Source organism: Haemorhous mexicanus, chromosome 20 (genome assembly GCF_027477595.1).
Source record: "Haemorhous mexicanus isolate bHaeMex1 chromosome 20, bHaeMex1.pri, whole genome shotgun sequence".
NCBI lineage: Eukaryota > Metazoa > Chordata > Aves > Passeriformes > Fringillidae > Haemorhous > Haemorhous mexicanus.
This window is the reverse complement of record NC_082360.1, coordinates 11,589,959-11,606,900: the sequence shown is the minus strand read 5'-3', so window position 1 is coordinate 11,606,900 and position 16,942 is coordinate 11,589,959. Positions and strand designations below refer to the sequence as shown.

Here is a 16,942-nt window from a genome sequence, read left to right as displayed (position 1 = left end):
TCTGGGGGTGGCACAGGCCCCTCCGACCCCCGCACAGGGCCACAGGACCCAGACACCACGCGGTCCCCGGCCACCCCATCCTGGAAGCTGCACGGCTGCATACCCGGCTGCAGTACCCAAATGAGATGCAGATCTCTGTGCTTTGATTGGCTGACGCCTTGGGAAAAACAGCCACCATTTGCCCACAGCAAACATGGCCACCATGGCCCGGCTGTTCCCTGGGCTGGCCCCGGCCTCACCCTCTGGGCTCAGGGACACCCCGCACTCCCTCAGACACCCTGTCACGGCTGCCACGGGGGTCCCAGGGCTGGAGGAAACGGGGCACCCCTGCAATGCGCCTGCTCGGGGGTCCAGCACCAACACAACTCTTGGGAACCCCCCCGGCCTGGATCCCCCCGGACCCTGACCCCCACCCTGCACCCACAGGCCAGGGCTCCCTGCCGTGTCCCTCACTCAGCCTGGCAGGATGGGCAGAGTACAGAGCCCACTGCAGCTCAGGGTGACCTGAACTAGTTCCCAGTAAACCCCTGGGTACAGGACAGAGATTTCCAGTCCGGGAGCAGCACAGCCCTTTCCCCTCAACACGCAAAGGGGACTCGGCTCATCCCCATCCCTTCCTTCAACACCAAACCCCCACTTCAGCCTGACAGCCTCTGCTACAGACACAACACAGGACCCACAGCGTTCCTGGGATGCCTGGCCTACTTGGGAAATGCTACAGAATCAGGGTCCATCAGATTAGTTCAGGGGTCTGACTCTCATTTTTAAGATGATGACAAGTTTCATGGTGATTGGTGAATTTATTGGCCCAATGTCACTCTGCCTGGTGGGAGCGTGGGGCCAAGTTACTCAGCGCATGTTCCTGAGTTTCCCCAGAAAGGTGGAGTCTCTGTCGGAGATAGGAAACACTGAATTCATGGAAAAGGCACTCACAGGTGGAACCACAGCTTTGGCAGCAGCAGGGGGACATCCCATCCCACCCCAGTCAGCAGTTCAGACCAGCAGTGCCCAGGGAAGCTCCAGGGCTGGGATGTTCTCCTCTGGCTGACCAAGAGGGAACAGGACATCCCAGAAGCGCTGGGGTACCCCACTCTGCCAGGGGTAAAAGGCACAGAGCCCACGGCAGCCCAGGCACTGCCCCAGACCAGTTTTGAGTAAAGCCCTGGGAGGAGAAAGGAGATTTCCAGCCCAGGGAGCAGCACAGTCCTTTCCACCCTCTGCAGGAGCAGGACATGTGGCATGGGGGCTGAGCAGCATTAGGGATCATTCAGAGTCCCCACGAGGGACCAGGGACAATGCTGATGGCACAGCCCCACAAACGCTGTGGTCCCTAAGGAGACACAAATGTCAAGGGCTGCTCCCACTTCTGAGCCCCAGCTCAGCCCAGCCCAGCAGCCAGCGGATGGAGCCTCTCCACACACACGGCCTCCCCTTCCTGGCCCCGGGAAGGCAGAGAACACCGACCCTCGCCCTGCATCCTCCTGGAGAGCACAGGAACAGCAGCACCGAGGGGCGGCTGGGAGAGGAGCTCAGCCAGCATCACCCAAATCAGGGCTCCTTCCCAACAGGGGTCGTCTCTCAGAGCCGAATCCCCGCAGCCAGGAGAGCCCCGGGGCTCCTCATCCCTCGGGCTGCCCCGCAGCGCCGGGATGTGCACGGCTCGGGCACACGGCGAGGGGAGGTCACACGGGGCTGCTTCTAAAACCTCAGAGGTGTCGCACACAAAGAGCCGAGCTGGCACAAGGTAAATGAACTCGAACAAAAAGTGCGGCGCTGTTACAATTCTGTGTCACCTTCGGCTAAAAAAACGCTCCTACAGCTCTTCTCATCGGCGAACGGCCACGGTAATTGTCAAAGAAAACAATGAAAGGTGACAGCGCCCGAGCCAGGACAGCCCCCTGGCATGGACCCAGCACCCCGGGCTCTTCCACATCCCGCGGTGCCCGAGTCGGTCCCGCTCCCTGAGGAAGCCTCCAGTCTCTCACTGCCTCGTACAGAGGGTCCCCCGTGGTGACATTCCCCCGCAGCGGGGACAGCCCAACGCCCCCGCTGCCGCTCCAAACGACCCGGCATCGCTAAACCCGGCACCGCTAAACCCGGCATCGCTTACCGGAGACGGCAGTGCCCGGGGTGCGGGCGAGGCCCCACGCAGAACACCCCATGGCCCGTCCGGCTCCTGCTCAGTCCCTGCGCGCCGCGGGCACCCAGGCGCCGGGGCGACGGCAATTCATATCCCTGCGGCTCCCGCACGGTTAACGGCAGGCTCCGGGCCCGCGGAGCAGAACTCCCTGAGGTGCTGACTCATCTTCTTCCATGCCTGTAAAGCACCATATTTCATCCTTCCACGCCCACAGCGCACAACCGCCGTGCAGCAGCTCCTCACGCAGCCCTGCACGCCTCGGTGCGTGCGGTGCCGGCGCGCTCGGTGCCGCCGCACCCCCGGTAGTGCGGCTCGGGAGGGATCGTGGGCCGGGCGGTACCGAGCTGCGAGCCGGCACCGCGCGAGGGTCACAACCGGCCCGCCCCCCTGGGAAATCTTTTATTCTATTAGAATCAACTATTTTAGGACTAAAACGTGCCGGTGCTGCTGCCGCCTGTTCCGGCCCGGCGGGGACCGGCAGGGACCGGCGCTGGCTGCCCCAGCCCCAGGGCGCTTTGTCCCCAGGACGGACCCCGGGCGCGGGACTCGGAGCCCGGGTCCTCGCAGCAAGAACCCCTCGCGGGGTCGGACCGGGGGGGATCCCCCTGCGGGGCCGGCCGGGGAAGCCCCCTGCGCTGCCCGGGCAAACAAAGCCCCGGGCCGGGCCACCCCATTGTCCCCGCTCCGGCCGGGCAGCGGCCGCCCCCGCGCGGGAGGAAGAGGAGGGGTCGCACACAGACAATGCCTCCCCCCACCCCCCACGCCGGATCGCCCCGCCCCCTGCTCCCCATTGGCCGGCGGGGAATTTGGGGACCCCCCGCCTGCCCCTCCGCCGTATTGTGCCGGGGGGCGCGCGTGGATCTGGGGGGGGTCGGAGCGCGCGCGGCCGCCGTCGGGGGCGCGCCCGGGGGCTCCCCTTGTGTGTGAGTGCGCGGGGGTGTGCGCGGGGCCGGGGCCATGGAGGAGCTGAGCAGCGTGGGAGAGCAGGTCTTCGCCGCCGAGTGCATCCTCAGCAAGCGGCTCCGCAAGGTGGGACCCGCCGCCCCCGCACCCCCCGCTCTCCCCGCACCCTCCGCCGCCGCTAACGCCCCTCTCCCGTCTCTCTCCGCAGGGCAAGCTGGAGTACCTGGTCAAGTGGCGAGGCTGGTCCTCCAAGTGAGCGGGGCTGTGCGGGGCGCGGAGCGGTGCGGGGCGCGGTGCGGGGCCGTGCGGATCGCGGAACCATGCGGTGCGGAGCGGGCTGCGGTGCGGGGCGCGGGTACCGCCCGCCCGGCCGCTTTTGTTTGGGTCGTGCCGCTCCTTTTGTTTACAAATAAGCGCGGCCGCAGCCGGGCCCTCCCCGCCACCGCGTGGGGCTCCGCTCCCCCCCCGGGCCGGTGCAGCCGCCCCCCGGAGTCGCTGCACCCCCCCGGCCGTGCCGGCCCCACGCCCCTCGCCCGCTCTGCTGAAACCGGAGCTCCCCCGGGATGCGCGGGGCTCGCCTCGCCCCGCGGCGGCGTGGCCGCCCCTTCCCGATCTCCCTCCCCCGGCCCCTCTCCCCTGCCCGCCCCCCGGCCGTGCCGGCCCCCGGTACCGGCATGCCCCGGTCTGTGCCAGGCCCGGGTGGCCCTGGGGGAAGCCCCCCGTGCCGGAGCGGCCAGGGGGGGCTCCGGCCCCGGCTCTCACGGGTCCGTGTCCTCTGTTGCAGGCACAACAGCTGGGAGCCTGAGGAGAACATCCTGGACCCCCGGCTGCTCCTGGCTTTCCAAAAGAAGTGAGCAAACTCTAAATGTTTCTAAGCAAACTGTAAAGTCAATTAACTTCTAATTGGCTGCACGTGTGGTGGAAGCCGTTGGAAACAACAGCCTGAAGCTGGCGGGGCCCTTTGTGGCCAGGCCCTTTTGTTTGTCCCCGGAGTCACGGTCGGTCCAGGTCTACCTAGAGCCGCTCTGCCCTGGCCAGGCAGGCCGCAAGGGTTCGGGGCCTCTGGGGGCACCCGGGGAATGGGGCAGCACCTGGCACAGACCTGGGGCTCCCTGTCCCCATCCAGGGCTCGGGGATCTTGGCTGTGCTTGGGGGTGGGCAGCCAGAAACCCCTGGGGGAAGATGGTGCCTGGGCTTGTGAGGCATTAAAGTGAACTTGTGGAGGGTGAAGTTCTGGGAGGGTGAGGGAAATGATGTCTGGGAGAAAATCGTAGAGAATGTTTGGATTAGGAAGGATCTTAAGGTTCTTCCTGGTCCACCCCATCATTTCCACTGTCCCAGGCTGCTCTGAGTCCTGTCTAACTTGGCCTTAGACATCACCATGGATGGGGCAGCCACAGCTTTGGGCAGCCTGTGCCAGGGCCTCAGCACCCTCACAGGGAAGAATTTCTTCTTAATCTCCCATCTAACCCTCCCCTCAGTCAGTTGGAAGCCATTCCCTGTGTCCTGTCCCTCTCCAGCTCTCTTGGAGCCTAAGTACTGGGAGATGCTCTGAAGTCTCCCTAGAGCCTTCTCCAGGCTGAACCACCTGGATGGCAGAACAGGATGGTGTCTGTCGTGTCAGGTCCATGCTCCTGCCTGGAGCCAGGCTGAGAGCAGCAATGAGAACAGCCCTGCACCCCAGAATCACTCACGGGGCAGAGGGGTGGCCAGCTGGCCATGGCAGACATAGTGCTGCCAAGTACTTTGACATAGTAATAACAAAAATCATTAAAGTTTATGATAGGATTCAATTATAACTGGCTTCTGGATCCATAATTTTCGAGAACAGGATCTGTAGTGCAGACAGGATGGAATTTAATCAGCTGGATGTGTTATATCTAAACACCATCCCATTTAAACAAACCAGGAAACGAATACAGTGAGCTGAAACGTTCCAGCCTGAGCAGGAGGTGCAGGAGAGGTGGAAGGAGTCCAGCAAAGGAGGGGACTCACTGAGCTTCCAGGGAATGCCTTTGCCTCTCCCTCACTCAGCATGGAAGCTCAGCACAGCAGGGGCATAACCAGAGCAAGGCTTAGCAGGGCTGGGGGCAGCTCCTTCCCTTTGCCCGCTCCCCTTGTGCCAGAAAAATGGCAAATCTCACCAGGAGCTGGGAAAGGCACAGGTTTAGGATGGGTGACACCACGGGGTCCATCAGTGACTGCTGGAAGCTGCAGGGGTGTTGCTGGTGCACACTGGGATGCTCTCTGGTCACTACCTGGCTGCCTCAGTTCCCCCAGGTGTTTTTTTCTTCCCCATAAGCATCGTCCTTAATCCTTGTTTCCTCCAGGGAGCACGAGAAAGAAGTGCAGAATCGGAAGAGGGGCAAGCGGCCCCGGGGCAGGCCCAGGAAGAACGTGGTGAGTCCCAGCAGTGGTGGGGCAGTTCTGGAGGGGCTCTGCCCTTGGAGGGCACCGGGGTTTGGGGGTGGCCTCGGGCACAGAGCTCCTCCCATGGATCCCTGAAGATCAGCTGCACAGAGAGAGAACCTGGGCGTGTCTGAGGCCCCTGGCCAGGCCACCCTGGAGGGTTTGTAGTGCCCACAACCATTCCTTGGTCATTGCTGTTAACTCTCCCTGTCTCTGCTGCTTTGCAGGAACCTGAGATGCCTGCGAAAAGTAAGTCAAGTAGCTCCTCTTCCTCCACATCCTCCTCTTCCTCCTCCTCCGAGGAAGAGGATGAGAGTGATCTGGAAGCAAAGAGAGGTCCCCGCAGCAGAGAGACACACCCAGTGCCACAGAAGAAAGCTCAGATCCTGGTGGCCAAGCCTGACATGAAAGACGCTTCCAGGAAGAAGCGTGGCCGGAAACCTCTTCCCCCAGAGCAGAAAGCAGCTCGAAGGACTGTGAACCTGACAAAGGTGCTGAAAACATCCAGGAAGGAGGCAGGGGGCAGTGCCAAGCTGGTGGGGAAGCTGCAGCCTCAGCACAGCACGCAGGGCTCAGGCATGGCCATGCTGAAGGACCCACCGGGCGCCTTGGCTGGGCTCAGCTCAGGGGGCTCCTCAGGGGAGAGCCTCCCCAACATGATGAAGAGCGGCTCGGCGAGCCCCAGCCAGGCCATCAGCTGGCAGAGCTCCATCGTGCACTACATGAACAGGATGTCCCAAAGCCAGAGCGCAGCCGAGAGCTCGGCCCTGGGCAGGCTGGCACTGAAGGCACAGGCAGCCAGTAAGGGCAGCTTAGGGCTGGACTTGAAGATGAGGAGCCAGAAGAGCTCTGGGGAGCTGGGGCTGAACGCACAGGGACCCAAAACTGCAAAGGCTTCCGGCAGCAGCACCGGAGGGGATCAGAAATCGGGGTTTGCTGCTGGAGGCCAGATGCTGCTCAACGGCAGCAAGACACCGTCGGGCTCATCTGGGGCCAGCAGCCAGGCAGCCTCCAGCCAGGAGCTGAACCTGCAGGCTCTGAACCTGCAGAGTGTCAGAAACGGGCCGAGCGTGGCCAGCGGGAGCAGCGTCCCCCGACACCTCTGCGGCTCCCTGGCCAAGGGCTCTGCTGGCAGCACGGCCACTGCGGGTGCCAAGGGCGGTGGCGGTGCCAAGGGCGGTGTGGCAGGGGCCGGCCTGAACACTGCCAGTGCTGCTGCGCTGCCGGGGGGGGATGGAGGCAAGAGCAAGAAGCAGACACAGCGGGCAGGTGACAGGGACTCGGCCAAAGGTGGCTCAGAGGGCGCTCCAGAGGGACAGGCGGCCGCCAAGAGCCGCAAAGCCTCCGCCCTGTCCGAAGCGAGCACCGGCGAGGACACCAGCTCGGATTCGGACCGGGATTCAGCTTCCCTCCCAGGCGTGGGTCAGAACATGTCTGTGTCCATCCAGACCAGCCAGGACTGGAAACCCACCCGCAGCCTGATTGAGCACGTCTTTGTCACCGATGTCACCGCTAACCTGATCACAGTGACGGTCAAGGAGTCCCCCACCAGCGTCGGGTTTTTCAACCTGCGGCAATACTGAGCCCAGGAACCTGAGAGGAGGGAGAGGGCCCTTCAGCCTCGCCTTTGCCCAGCTCTTCCGTCAGGTGTTTTTTCTCCAAGTGAACACAGAGCCCTCGTGAGACCTGCTGGAAAGGCTGGACCAGTACCACGGTGAAACCCGCTCCAAACTGCCAGCGGGTCCTGGATTTCCTCCCTGGCTTCTCTCCATCCTCTTCTGGAGCCGTGCCCCACGTGGGGGTGGTCGATGCCATGCTCTGGGAGCGGGGCACAGGTGCTGCCAGGGTGTCAGGCTGGCCGGTTTCGAGCCAGGCTTCACTGCTTGCAGGTCTCTTCGCTTTGAAGCAGCAGATCCAAGGTCTGGCCACGGGGGGTGTGGAGCTGCCACGGGACACTCTTACACCTGGGAGATTCTCTTCTGGGCTTCCTGTGGGTCTGTCTGTGAGCCATGGGGAACTGCAAGTCAATCCAAATGAGGCAGCTGCTGCTCCCAGCCCTCAGGGCTGTGGGGGGCAGCTGCATTCGGGGGTTTTTCAGGGTACACTCTGCCCAGCCACCCCCCTGGGCAAAGTAATTTCCAATGATGGGAAACCCACAGCGTTTCTGTTGGGGCTTCCAGCTGATAGGGAAATATTGTTTACATTTTTTCTTAAGGATTTTTTTTTTTTCGTGAGGGAGGGAAATAACCGCAGTCTCAGACAGGTGAAGTCCTGGATGCCACTAGCAGAACAGGCGGCAGAGGTGCTTTTTTTGGTGGGTGTTTCCTTTCTGCTGGAGGAAAGTCCTGCCTTGAGAACCAGCAAGATCCACCAGCTTCTCTGCAGTGACTTGACTTCCAGCAGAACATGAATTTCTGGGCAGGCCAGGGAACCCCCACACCCCACCTCTGCCTCATGCTGGCATTGCCAGCATCTCCACCTCCTGCTCAGCAGGTTCCAGGCACTCACAGGGACTGAGCTGGGGAATATTTTTTAAGCCTTGCAGAAGGTGTGAACCCTTCCAGCAGCAGGTGTGTTGGTTCTGGGACACACTGCTGCTCCCTGGGTTAGACTCACCCTGGTCATCAATGGTTTTCTCCAGAATGTTAAGAAGCTGGTCAAGGCCACCTGCATGGGTTTTCTGGAATGATGGGAAGGGAGAGGAGAGGAAGAAGGGCTAAGGGCCAGTGGGTGCCTCAAGCTGCTGTTCACCAGAGCACCTGAGCAGCCATTCACCTTCCCCTGGCCATCCCAGCAGCTGGGGTGCTCCTTTTGGCATGTAATGGCACCCAGTAATGGCTTTTCCCCTGCAGTGTTTTCCCTGCTGCAGATTTCTCCTAGAAGCCAAAATTAGCAGCAGTTCCGGCAGAGTTTAGTAGCATTCTGGGTCATTTTCATTCTGTTGATGCCGAGTCCTTTTCTCAGAGGCAATGAACAGCTGGCAGCTGCCCACTCCCTGCATGGTTCTGATGTCCCTCCACCTGACCAGCAGGTCACTGCTTAGGGGGTCCCCAGGTGACTGAGGTGGCACCAGGGCAGGCATTTCCCTTTGCCCTGGGCAGGGCCACTCGCAGGAGTGTGGGTGCATGGACCAAACTGGGGGTGCAGGTACTCGTGACCCCCTGAGGCAGCAGCCCCCCGTGGTCACGGCTGCTGCCCCTGCCTGGCAGTGGGGTCATTCTCAGGTGATGCCAAAATGTCACAGTCTGCAGTTTACCTTCTACTGTAACCTTGCCAAACGAGTCCCAGGGAAGCATTGGCCTGTGCCAGCAGCAAGCAGAGCCCCGGACAGGGTGTGTGCTGTGCCAGGGGTGCCAGTGCTTTGGGAGAAGAACCAAGGACTCTGGGAGCATGGGGCGACGCTCTCAGCCACACACCAAACGTTTGCTACCTGGCCTTTGCCAATCCAGACTGATAACAATGTGCCTTTGGACCGTCCTTATCTCAGCCTCGGCTGTGGCACCGGTCCCACCACAGGTTTGTGCCTATGCAAAGCAGGTGGGTGGCAGAGTCTTGGGGACACGGTGACACCCATGGGGAGAGGTGTCCTGGTCCCCAGTGAGACTCCAGCTGTGCAGAGCCCTGCTGAGCAATGCCCCTGAGGGGAAGCTGGCCAGGCAGGGATGCTCTTGCCTGCAGCAAGAGGATGTGAGGATCGGTTTCTCCAAGGGGGAGAAAATCATCTGAAGATGCTCCAAGGAGGGGCCAGGCTCCCAGGGCGGGCAGGAGCTGAGCTGTGACAGCAGGTGAAGTGCCAGCTGCACTTCACAGCAGCTCTGGGCTGGCTGCTCCCTCCAGAGCCGCTGTCTCAGCTCCCACGGGTTCCTCCCTGCAGGGCCTGGCTCCTGTCTGGCAAAGGGACATGTGTCCCCACAGCAGGCAGCCCCCTCTGTCACCCAGCCTTCCCAGGCATGTCCCCTCTAGCAGCACAGGACTCTGCTGTCACCACTTGCTATTGTGCCTTTTGCTCACCAGCTGGTTCAATTCCAAAGGTCTAACGATGGTGAAAATGATAATCCAGGATTTTTTTCCAGCCGTCTCGCTCTACATTTCTTCCCCAGCCCCTTTCTCACTTGCTGTTCTGGGATCTTGGCTCTCCCAGCAGCTGGGGGGGCTGAGTGCACAGTTCTCACTGGGGTTTGCTTCCCAAAGACACATCCTGTGATGAATTTACTGGAATCTTTGTGGACAGGGGTTGGAAGACCCCTGGTCGGTGCAGACCCTGGTTATGTACTGTTAGGTTTCAAGTTCTGCCTTTTTTTATTCCTTTTTCTTTTTTTTTTTTTCTGAGTTTGCTGCTATGGGTTGGCATGTTCAGCCGGGTGTCAGACAGGCAATTAAAGGTTTGTCACTTGTCATTTTCTAAGGGGTTTCCAATGTGGGAAGTCCTGCAGTATTTAGTGAAAGGATATTTTCCCCAGGCGTAATCTGGTTAAGCATCCTTGTTGTTTTCCATTGGACTGGAAGAGGTTGCCGATTCAGCCATCATCCCGAGAAACTGAGTCTATTTTTATACATATATTTTGTACCAAAAAAAAAAAAAAAAAATCCCAGGAGTACACGGAGGGATGGAGATAGTTTAGGGGTTTGGTTTGTGTTGAGTTTCTGAGCTGTGTGTGATGGGCTCCAGAGCCAGGAGAAAGGTTTTACTGACAGAAATTTGAGATAGGTGAAAACAAACAATTGTTCTTGTAACTTGTGCCAGTCAGTGCTCTGATTTGTACGTTTTAATTAAAGAGAGAGCCAAATCGGTCCTGTATGACACTTATAATTGCTTTAAACTGCAGCTGTTTGTTTGCTTTTATTTTCTGAGAACAAAAGTCGGGGATGTTATTGCCCTGGGAAAGCATGAGTGCTGTGGGAGCAGGAGCAGCTCTCCACGCAGCACCCCGGTCCCTCCCAGCCCCTCACCCACGTTCCTTGTGCAGTTTTCCAGTGTCCCTGGACACTAACGCTAGCGTAGCCCCCCCAGCTCTAGGCTGCCTTTAATTTATTTGCAGGAAAACACTAGGAAACGGTTACGTCGGGTGGGGGGTTTTGTATGACTTCTCCACACCTCTTTTTCTAGCATATCAATAAATATTTTTTTAAACTTTTCAGCCTCGTGTGGTCACTGCTCCGGGAGCGCTCCCGTCCCCCTCCGCACCCCCGGGGCCAGCCCCTCTCCGCGCCACCGTGTTCCCGGCCCGGGCTGGGGATGTGCGAGGCTGGGACCGGAGCGGGGAACAGGAGCGCGGAAACCGCCCCGCGCTCCCTGCGGGGCTCCGTGCCGGCCGCAGCCCCTCCCGGCCCGGGCTCCGCTGCGGCGGGAGCCGCCCCTGCACCGTGAGCGGAGCTCAGGTGAGCGCCCGCACCTGCGGGGCCGGGACAGGGAGCGGGGCCGGGCCGGTCCGGCCTGCGGAGGGCGCTGCGCGGCCGCGGAAGGGCGCGGGCGGCCCCGGGCGCCGCCGTCGGTGCCGCCGTCGGGCGGGAGCCGAGCCCCGCCGGCCGAACGCCCCCGGGCCGGCCCCAGCCCCGGGGCCCCGCGGCCCGTGTGAACGGGCCCCCCCGCCGGGCCGGCGGAGAAAGGCGCCATTGTGCGGCCCTTCCTCCCGCTCCTCCCGGCGCTGGCAGCTCCCGCGGCGCGGGGTCCGCGCCCCACCCGCCCGAGCAGAAAAAGGAGGTTAATGAGGACACGGCTTCAAAAAGCCATGAAGCCCCCCACCCCCGCCCGGGCTGCCGGGGCGCGCTCGCACACAAAGGCCGGGCCCGACGGGCAGGGGCCGCCGCCGCCCGAGCCGTCGGAAGGGCGGAGCGCCGCGGGCCGGGCCAGCGCCGGTACCGGGCGGCGTCGTAGTTGCGGCCCCGGAGCAGTTCCGCCGATCGGAGCCGCTCACCGCCCCCTCAGGGCACCGCGGGACCCCCGGGGGGGCGCCCAGACCGGCGGCATCCACGGCCGGGGAGCCTCCGCCTGCCCCCAGCCCCGTCGGGTCCCGGCCCCAGCCCCCCCCGGGGGGAACGGGCTGCAGGGCCACCCACCCCGCCGGGGCCCCGGCGCACCCCTCGGTACTCCCAGGCACCCCAGGGCCACAAAGGGAAGCCAGACACGTTTCTATTTACAAAGTATATATTTAAACTGACATAAAAAGCAGGTCTCATATGGACATTCACGGCTGGCAGAAGACACGTAGTTAAGCTTCACTTCTGAGACTGAGATTTAGCCAAATCGTTTTTTGTACAAGATTTAAATAATTCACACGCACGCGCCCGCACACACACACACGCAGGGTACACGTCGCTATGTACAGACACACGGATACACCCACAGGTATGGTCTGCTCCAGGTGTGCCGGACACACGGACACGGCGCTGGAGCTTCCAGCGGGGCAGGAGCGGCTCCGGGCTCTTTGCAAAGGGAAGGATCCTCTGGCCCCGGCGGCAGCAGGAGCACAAACAGCTCAACCCCTCCTCATCCTCCAACAACACCGGGTCAGCACCGGAACTAACACATCGGCCCTTCGTACAAACCGAGTTAAAAATCTCAATTTTACAAAATATGTCTTAAAAAAAAAAAAGTAAAACAAAAAGAAGAAAGGAAAAACAAACTGGGAACTGTCAGACACGATGGCTCCCCTTTGCACAGCCAATCCAGCATCCTGCCAGGCACCTCACGGCTCCCAAAAGAAGGATGGGGAAGGGAATGGGGCAAGATGAAGCTGCCAAAGGGCCCTGCAGCAGAGATGGCCCTTGCCCAGCCCTTCCCTCAGCCCAAGGGAGCTCCCTGGGCCAGGGGCCTTCAGGAGCTCAGGGACGAGGGGCCCTGGCTCAGTCCCAGCCCTTAGGCACTGCCGGGCTTGTGCTTCCCATCCCACTGCTGCCCAGAGCAAGGTGTGAGGACAGGGCCACCTGCTCCACCTCAGCCGGGCCAGGCTCCCTCCCCTGTCTGGTGGTGGCCGAGCTGGGGGAGCAGCAGAGCAGGGGCACCCCCAGCCCCCCAACCAGCGGCCAAACTGCTGCAGCTCATCCAGAGCCCCGAGACCTTCCCTACCCCAGCCAGGGAGGGATCCCAGCTCCAGATCCCAGCCAGGGAGGGATCCCAGCTCCGGATCCCAGCCAGGGAGGGATCCCAGCTCCGGATCCCCGCCCTGGGAGGGATCCCAGCTTCGGATCCCCGCCCTGGGAGGGATCCCAGCTCCGGATCCCCGCCCTGGGAGGGATCCCAGCTCCGGATCCCCGCCCTGGGAGGGATCCCACAGGCAAATCCAGCACCAAATCCACCCGAGGCAGCGGGGGCTGCCCTGCACAGGAATATTTTGCCTCTTGGCTATTGTTTAACCACCGTAAGGAAAGGGAAATATTTATTGTCTCTGAATGCATAAAGGTGACCCTGGGATTCGTCAGGGACGTGGATAGTACAAAACACTTTATCAGGAGTCTTCCCACAGTCTGAAGTAAACTGTGATTGGGAATAAGAACAGTAATAATAATTCACTTTCTGTAGCAGAATAAAGTAACTAAATATGGGCAGTGAGATGTTCCCTCCCCAACCTCTCTGGCATTTCAGGAATGTAAACAGAGGGGGGTTTTGTTGGGGTTTTTTGTTTTTAGTGGGTGGGGGAACAGAATCAAGCGACCAGACAAAATGAAAACAGATATACTCAGCTCAGTCCCATCTCCCACAGCTGCTACGACAACTCTATTAAAGTGCATTTCAGTATCACCCCTCAGGAACCTTACACACACAAACTCCTCTCCTCCGCAAGAAAAGGGAATTCAAGTTAATATCCCAACACTTTCAGCCTTTTTATGGATTTCTGCTTTTCCCCGCCCCGACTTTGTAGCAACATGACTTTTTTTGTTAGACTGGAAACACCCCATCCCCAACAACACTGTGAATTCAAGTGCTCACGTCAACTGTCAAGGGCAATAGTCCTGGACACAGCACACTTGATTGTACAAGCAACACCTTAAATCACAATCAAGAAATCCGGGCACTGGGCCCTGCGAGGGAGCAACACGTCCCCCTCCACCATCCATAGCATCATATGAAAAATAATAGTTAAAAAAACCCAGCACATACTTAGCTATGAACACTGTTATGTACACCGGCTCCTGCGGCAGATGCGTGAACTCGTTAGTTCTCAGTTTTATTGTCCTTTCTAGGAGCAACTGAGCAGTCACTGTTGTCTCCATTTAAATAAAACAACTCAGAGTTGAAATATATATATATAGATATATATAAGCATTTTTTCTTAAATAACATATTTACATCTAATAGAAAATATAACTCTAGAGATAATCTTTCCAACGAAATGTAAGACGTGAAAAAAAAAAAAACCAAAACAAAAGAATGAGTTAATGAATTTAGGACAGTTTCTAAATTCTCTCCAGGACCAAAAACAAAAGAAAATAAAATTTTAAAGAAAAAAAAAAAAAGGACCATTAAAAGAAAAAAAAAAAAAGAGAGAGAGGCCCACCAAGCTCTACCAAGCTTTTGTCTGAATCTGACTGAAGAAAACCCCAGCACCACCTCCACCAAACTCATCGCTTCTCCTTAAAGAATCCTTGGTCCGTGCTGCTCTCCTTGATGGTGACGGTCAAAAAGTTAGAGGTCACATCAGTTACCACCACCTTCTCCAGGTTGTTGAGCGAGGGGCTCCAGGACTCCTCCTCGGGGTCCCCCAGGATCCTGGAGACGGGGATCCTGGCGATGAGCGAGGGCCGCCCCGCCGGGCTCCCCACACCGTCGCGGTACAGGCCGCCCACGGCCCCCGCGCTCACGGCGCCGTGCAGGAGCTTGGGCCCGCCGGGGTCCAGCCCCCCCTGCCCCTTGGGGTCCAGAAAGTCCGCCCGGTGCTTGGCCAGGCGCGGCGGGAAGGCCTCGGGCCCCGGCTCGGCGCGGGTGGGGCCAGGCAGGGCGCCGGGCAGGTCGGGCTCCTGCCGCCGGGCCAGCTGGATCACGCTGTGTCCCGAGCCAAACTTGGCCGCCCCCGCTGCCTCCTCCATCTTCCTGGCCTTCAGGTAGTCCCCCACCTTGTCCCCCGGCTCCCCCAGTTTCCTCTTGGAGGCGTCCAGAGTCTCCGCAAGGTCCTTGTAGAGCTCCTTCCTGGGCTTGGGGCCTCTCTTTTTGGGGGTCTCTCCGGGTTTCTCCTCCACGCGGATCACCCGCTCCCGGATGCCGTCTGCCTTGGGGGTGCTGCTGCTGGAGCTGCCCTGGGGGGCCAGGGCTATGTTTCTCAGTCCTTCCCTAGCCCGGGACGTGGAGCCCAGCTCCTGGGGGGACCTGCCGGGATACGGCACCCGGATCCCCCGGGAAGAGTCACTGCGGAATTCATAGGTTTTGGCTTTGGCTTTTGCCTGGGCCTGCAAAGAAGATAAATCACCCGGTGACTTTATTATCCTGCCATCCGGCTGTGTAATTGCAACTTACGAGAGGCCACCTTTGAGGGGAGCGTCCTCCAAGGGGGCCGGAGAGGGACCCCTGCCCTGGCCCGCGGCCCTCACGCGCCAGCTCCGGCCTCCTTACCTTTAGCAGGAAGGTTTTGGGCTTGGGGCCTCGCTTTTTGGGCCCGTAAAGCTCCATTTCTCGCTCCCTAGAGGTGTTAAAAGAACCAAAGCTTCAATTCAGCATAGCTACAAGACAGCAACATATTTACAAGCACAACTGCTACAGCTAGTAAAGGCCTTGTACCTCTCCTCGAAGGCTGCGAGCAGCCGGGCATCCAGGATGTTCTCCTCGGGTTCCCAAGTGCTGTACCTGGGGGCAAGGCGGGACAGAGAGAGGGAACAGAATAAGGAGCCAGGAGGGAGCAAGACTAATGAAATATAAAAACCAGGGGCATAAAGGTTCTCGTTCTGGCACAAAGGGAGAGCAGGGGAGTTCAGCCAGCATCCCCCCCGGCCCCTGCTGGAGCCCCCCGCGGCCCCACGGGCCACTTACTTCTGCGACCAGCCCTTCCATTTGACCAGATATTCCATGCGGCCCTGCGGATGGGAAGCGAGGGAAATAAATACGCGTGGAGCGAAACCCGCGACAAACCGCGACAAACCCGCGACAAACCGCCCCGCAACAAAGGTCCCCCCGCAACGCCCCGGGCAGGGAGCGGAACACGGGGCGGGGGGGAACCGCGGGGGGGGCAGATGCAACAATGAAAAATAACGCGGATTTCACACACGCACCCCCCCGGGCGCGGGTTTAACGCCGCCCCCCCCAGGCGCGGAGCGCGGAGGGCGGGAGCGGCGGAGCGGAGCCCGCCCCGCGGCGGGGGGAGGCAGAGCCGCCCCCAGCGGGCCGGGGCGCGGGGCACGGGGCGCCGGGGGCGCGGCGGGGGGTCGGCGGGGGAACACCTACTTTGCGGATGCGGCGCTTGAGCAGGGCCTCGGCCGCGAAGACGCGCTCCCCGACGGCCGAGAGCTCCATGTTTACGCGGCCGCTCGCAGCGCAGGGGCGGCCCCGGCGCAGCCCAGACCATAATACTCCGCCCGCTGACGTCACCGCGCCCCCCCCGCGCGCGCCGCGCCGGAGCCGGGTGGAATATTCCGCCCGCGCCGCATTGGCCCCGCCGCGCCCCGCCCGCCGACGTGCGCCGCGTCCCGATGGGCCGGGGCGGGGCCTCGGGGCACGCCCACCGCCACGCCCACCGAGACACGCCCCCAAACACCGGGCCACGCCCCGCTCGGGGGGACGGCCCCGGGAGGGCGGGAGGGGGCGCGGGGCACAAAAGGGGAGTGTGGAACGGGGAAGGGGCGCTATGGGGTTCCGCGGCACCGGGGACCGGCCCGGTGGTTCCGCGGCGACCGGACGGTGCGGAACGGGGGGTTTCGCCGCGGCCTGGCCCGCCTACCGGTGGTCGGACAAAGAGAGTGGTGTCAGGGGTGGGAGCGATCCCGCGCGAACCGCCCGTCCCGGTACCGGCGGAGCTCGCGGTGCCGCGGAGTAGTCCACGGACAGGCGCGGTCACGCGTCAGCTCGGCGCCGCCGCCGCTGCGGGAACGCGAATCCTTCCCGGCGATGCGGACACGACCGGCAGAATAGGGCACCGCAGCAGCCGGTTTCGTTGTGCCGGCAGCCCCCGGCTGCGGTCCGGGGGGGAGGAGAGGTGACCTGGGGCCAGCGGGGCGGCCCCACGCGGGATTTGTTCCATCTCCCGCGTTATCTGTCAGCAAACTGGCGCAGGAACCGGACTGCGCCGAGAGGCTGCCAGCCGGTACCGGGGAGGCTGCCAGCCGGTACCCCCACTGGCTCCCCGCTCCGGCTCTGCCTCTCGCCCCGCAGCACGCGTCGGCAGACAGCACCTTCACCCCGAGGCGGCCACGGAAGAACGAGACACGCGCGAGTCGCGGGAAATCGGAGCAGCCTCTGGGCGACAGGAGGTCCCACGCGACCGACTCTCGCAAGTGGGCAGGGACCGAACCCGCCCCCCCCCCCCCCCCCCGCTGTCGGTGTGAGGCTCCGGGAGCACCGGGCAGCCT

The 16,942-nt window shown here is 61.3% G+C and overlaps 2 protein-coding genes across 3 annotated transcripts; one reads left to right on the top strand and one right to left on the bottom strand.

The window, feature by feature from the left end:
* Positions 1-3,097: 3,097 nt before the first annotated feature.
* On the top strand, positions 3,098-10,546 carry CBX2 (chromobox 2). Its single transcript, XM_059864292.1, has 5 exons — positions 3,098-3,169; positions 3,252-3,295; positions 3,828-3,893; positions 5,374-5,443; positions 5,680-10,546. The coding sequence occupies exons 1-5, from the start codon at positions 3,098-3,100 to the stop codon at positions 7,033-7,035; spliced, it is 1,608 nt and encodes a 535-aa protein (XP_059720275.1). The 3' UTR covers positions 7,036-10,546.
* A 1,033-nt stretch (positions 10,547-11,579) lies between these two features.
* Positions 11,580-15,960, bottom strand: CBX8 (chromobox 8). 2 transcript variants are annotated; one of them, XM_059864270.1, is made up of 5 exons: positions 15,822-15,960; positions 15,411-15,454; positions 15,162-15,227; positions 14,997-15,087; positions 11,580-14,833 (listed from the first exon to the last, which is right to left on the bottom strand). In XM_059864270.1, the coding sequence occupies exons 1-5, from the start codon at positions 15,888-15,890 to the stop codon at positions 14,012-14,014; spliced, it is 1,092 nt and encodes a 363-aa protein (XP_059720253.1). In that variant the 5' UTR covers positions 15,891-15,960; the 3' UTR covers positions 11,580-14,011. The 2 variants fall into 2 exon arrangements, with proteins under 2 accessions (XP_059720253.1, XP_059720254.1); XM_059864271.1 differs by having other exon boundaries at positions 14,997-15,063.
* Positions 15,961-16,942: the final 982 nt, after the last annotated feature.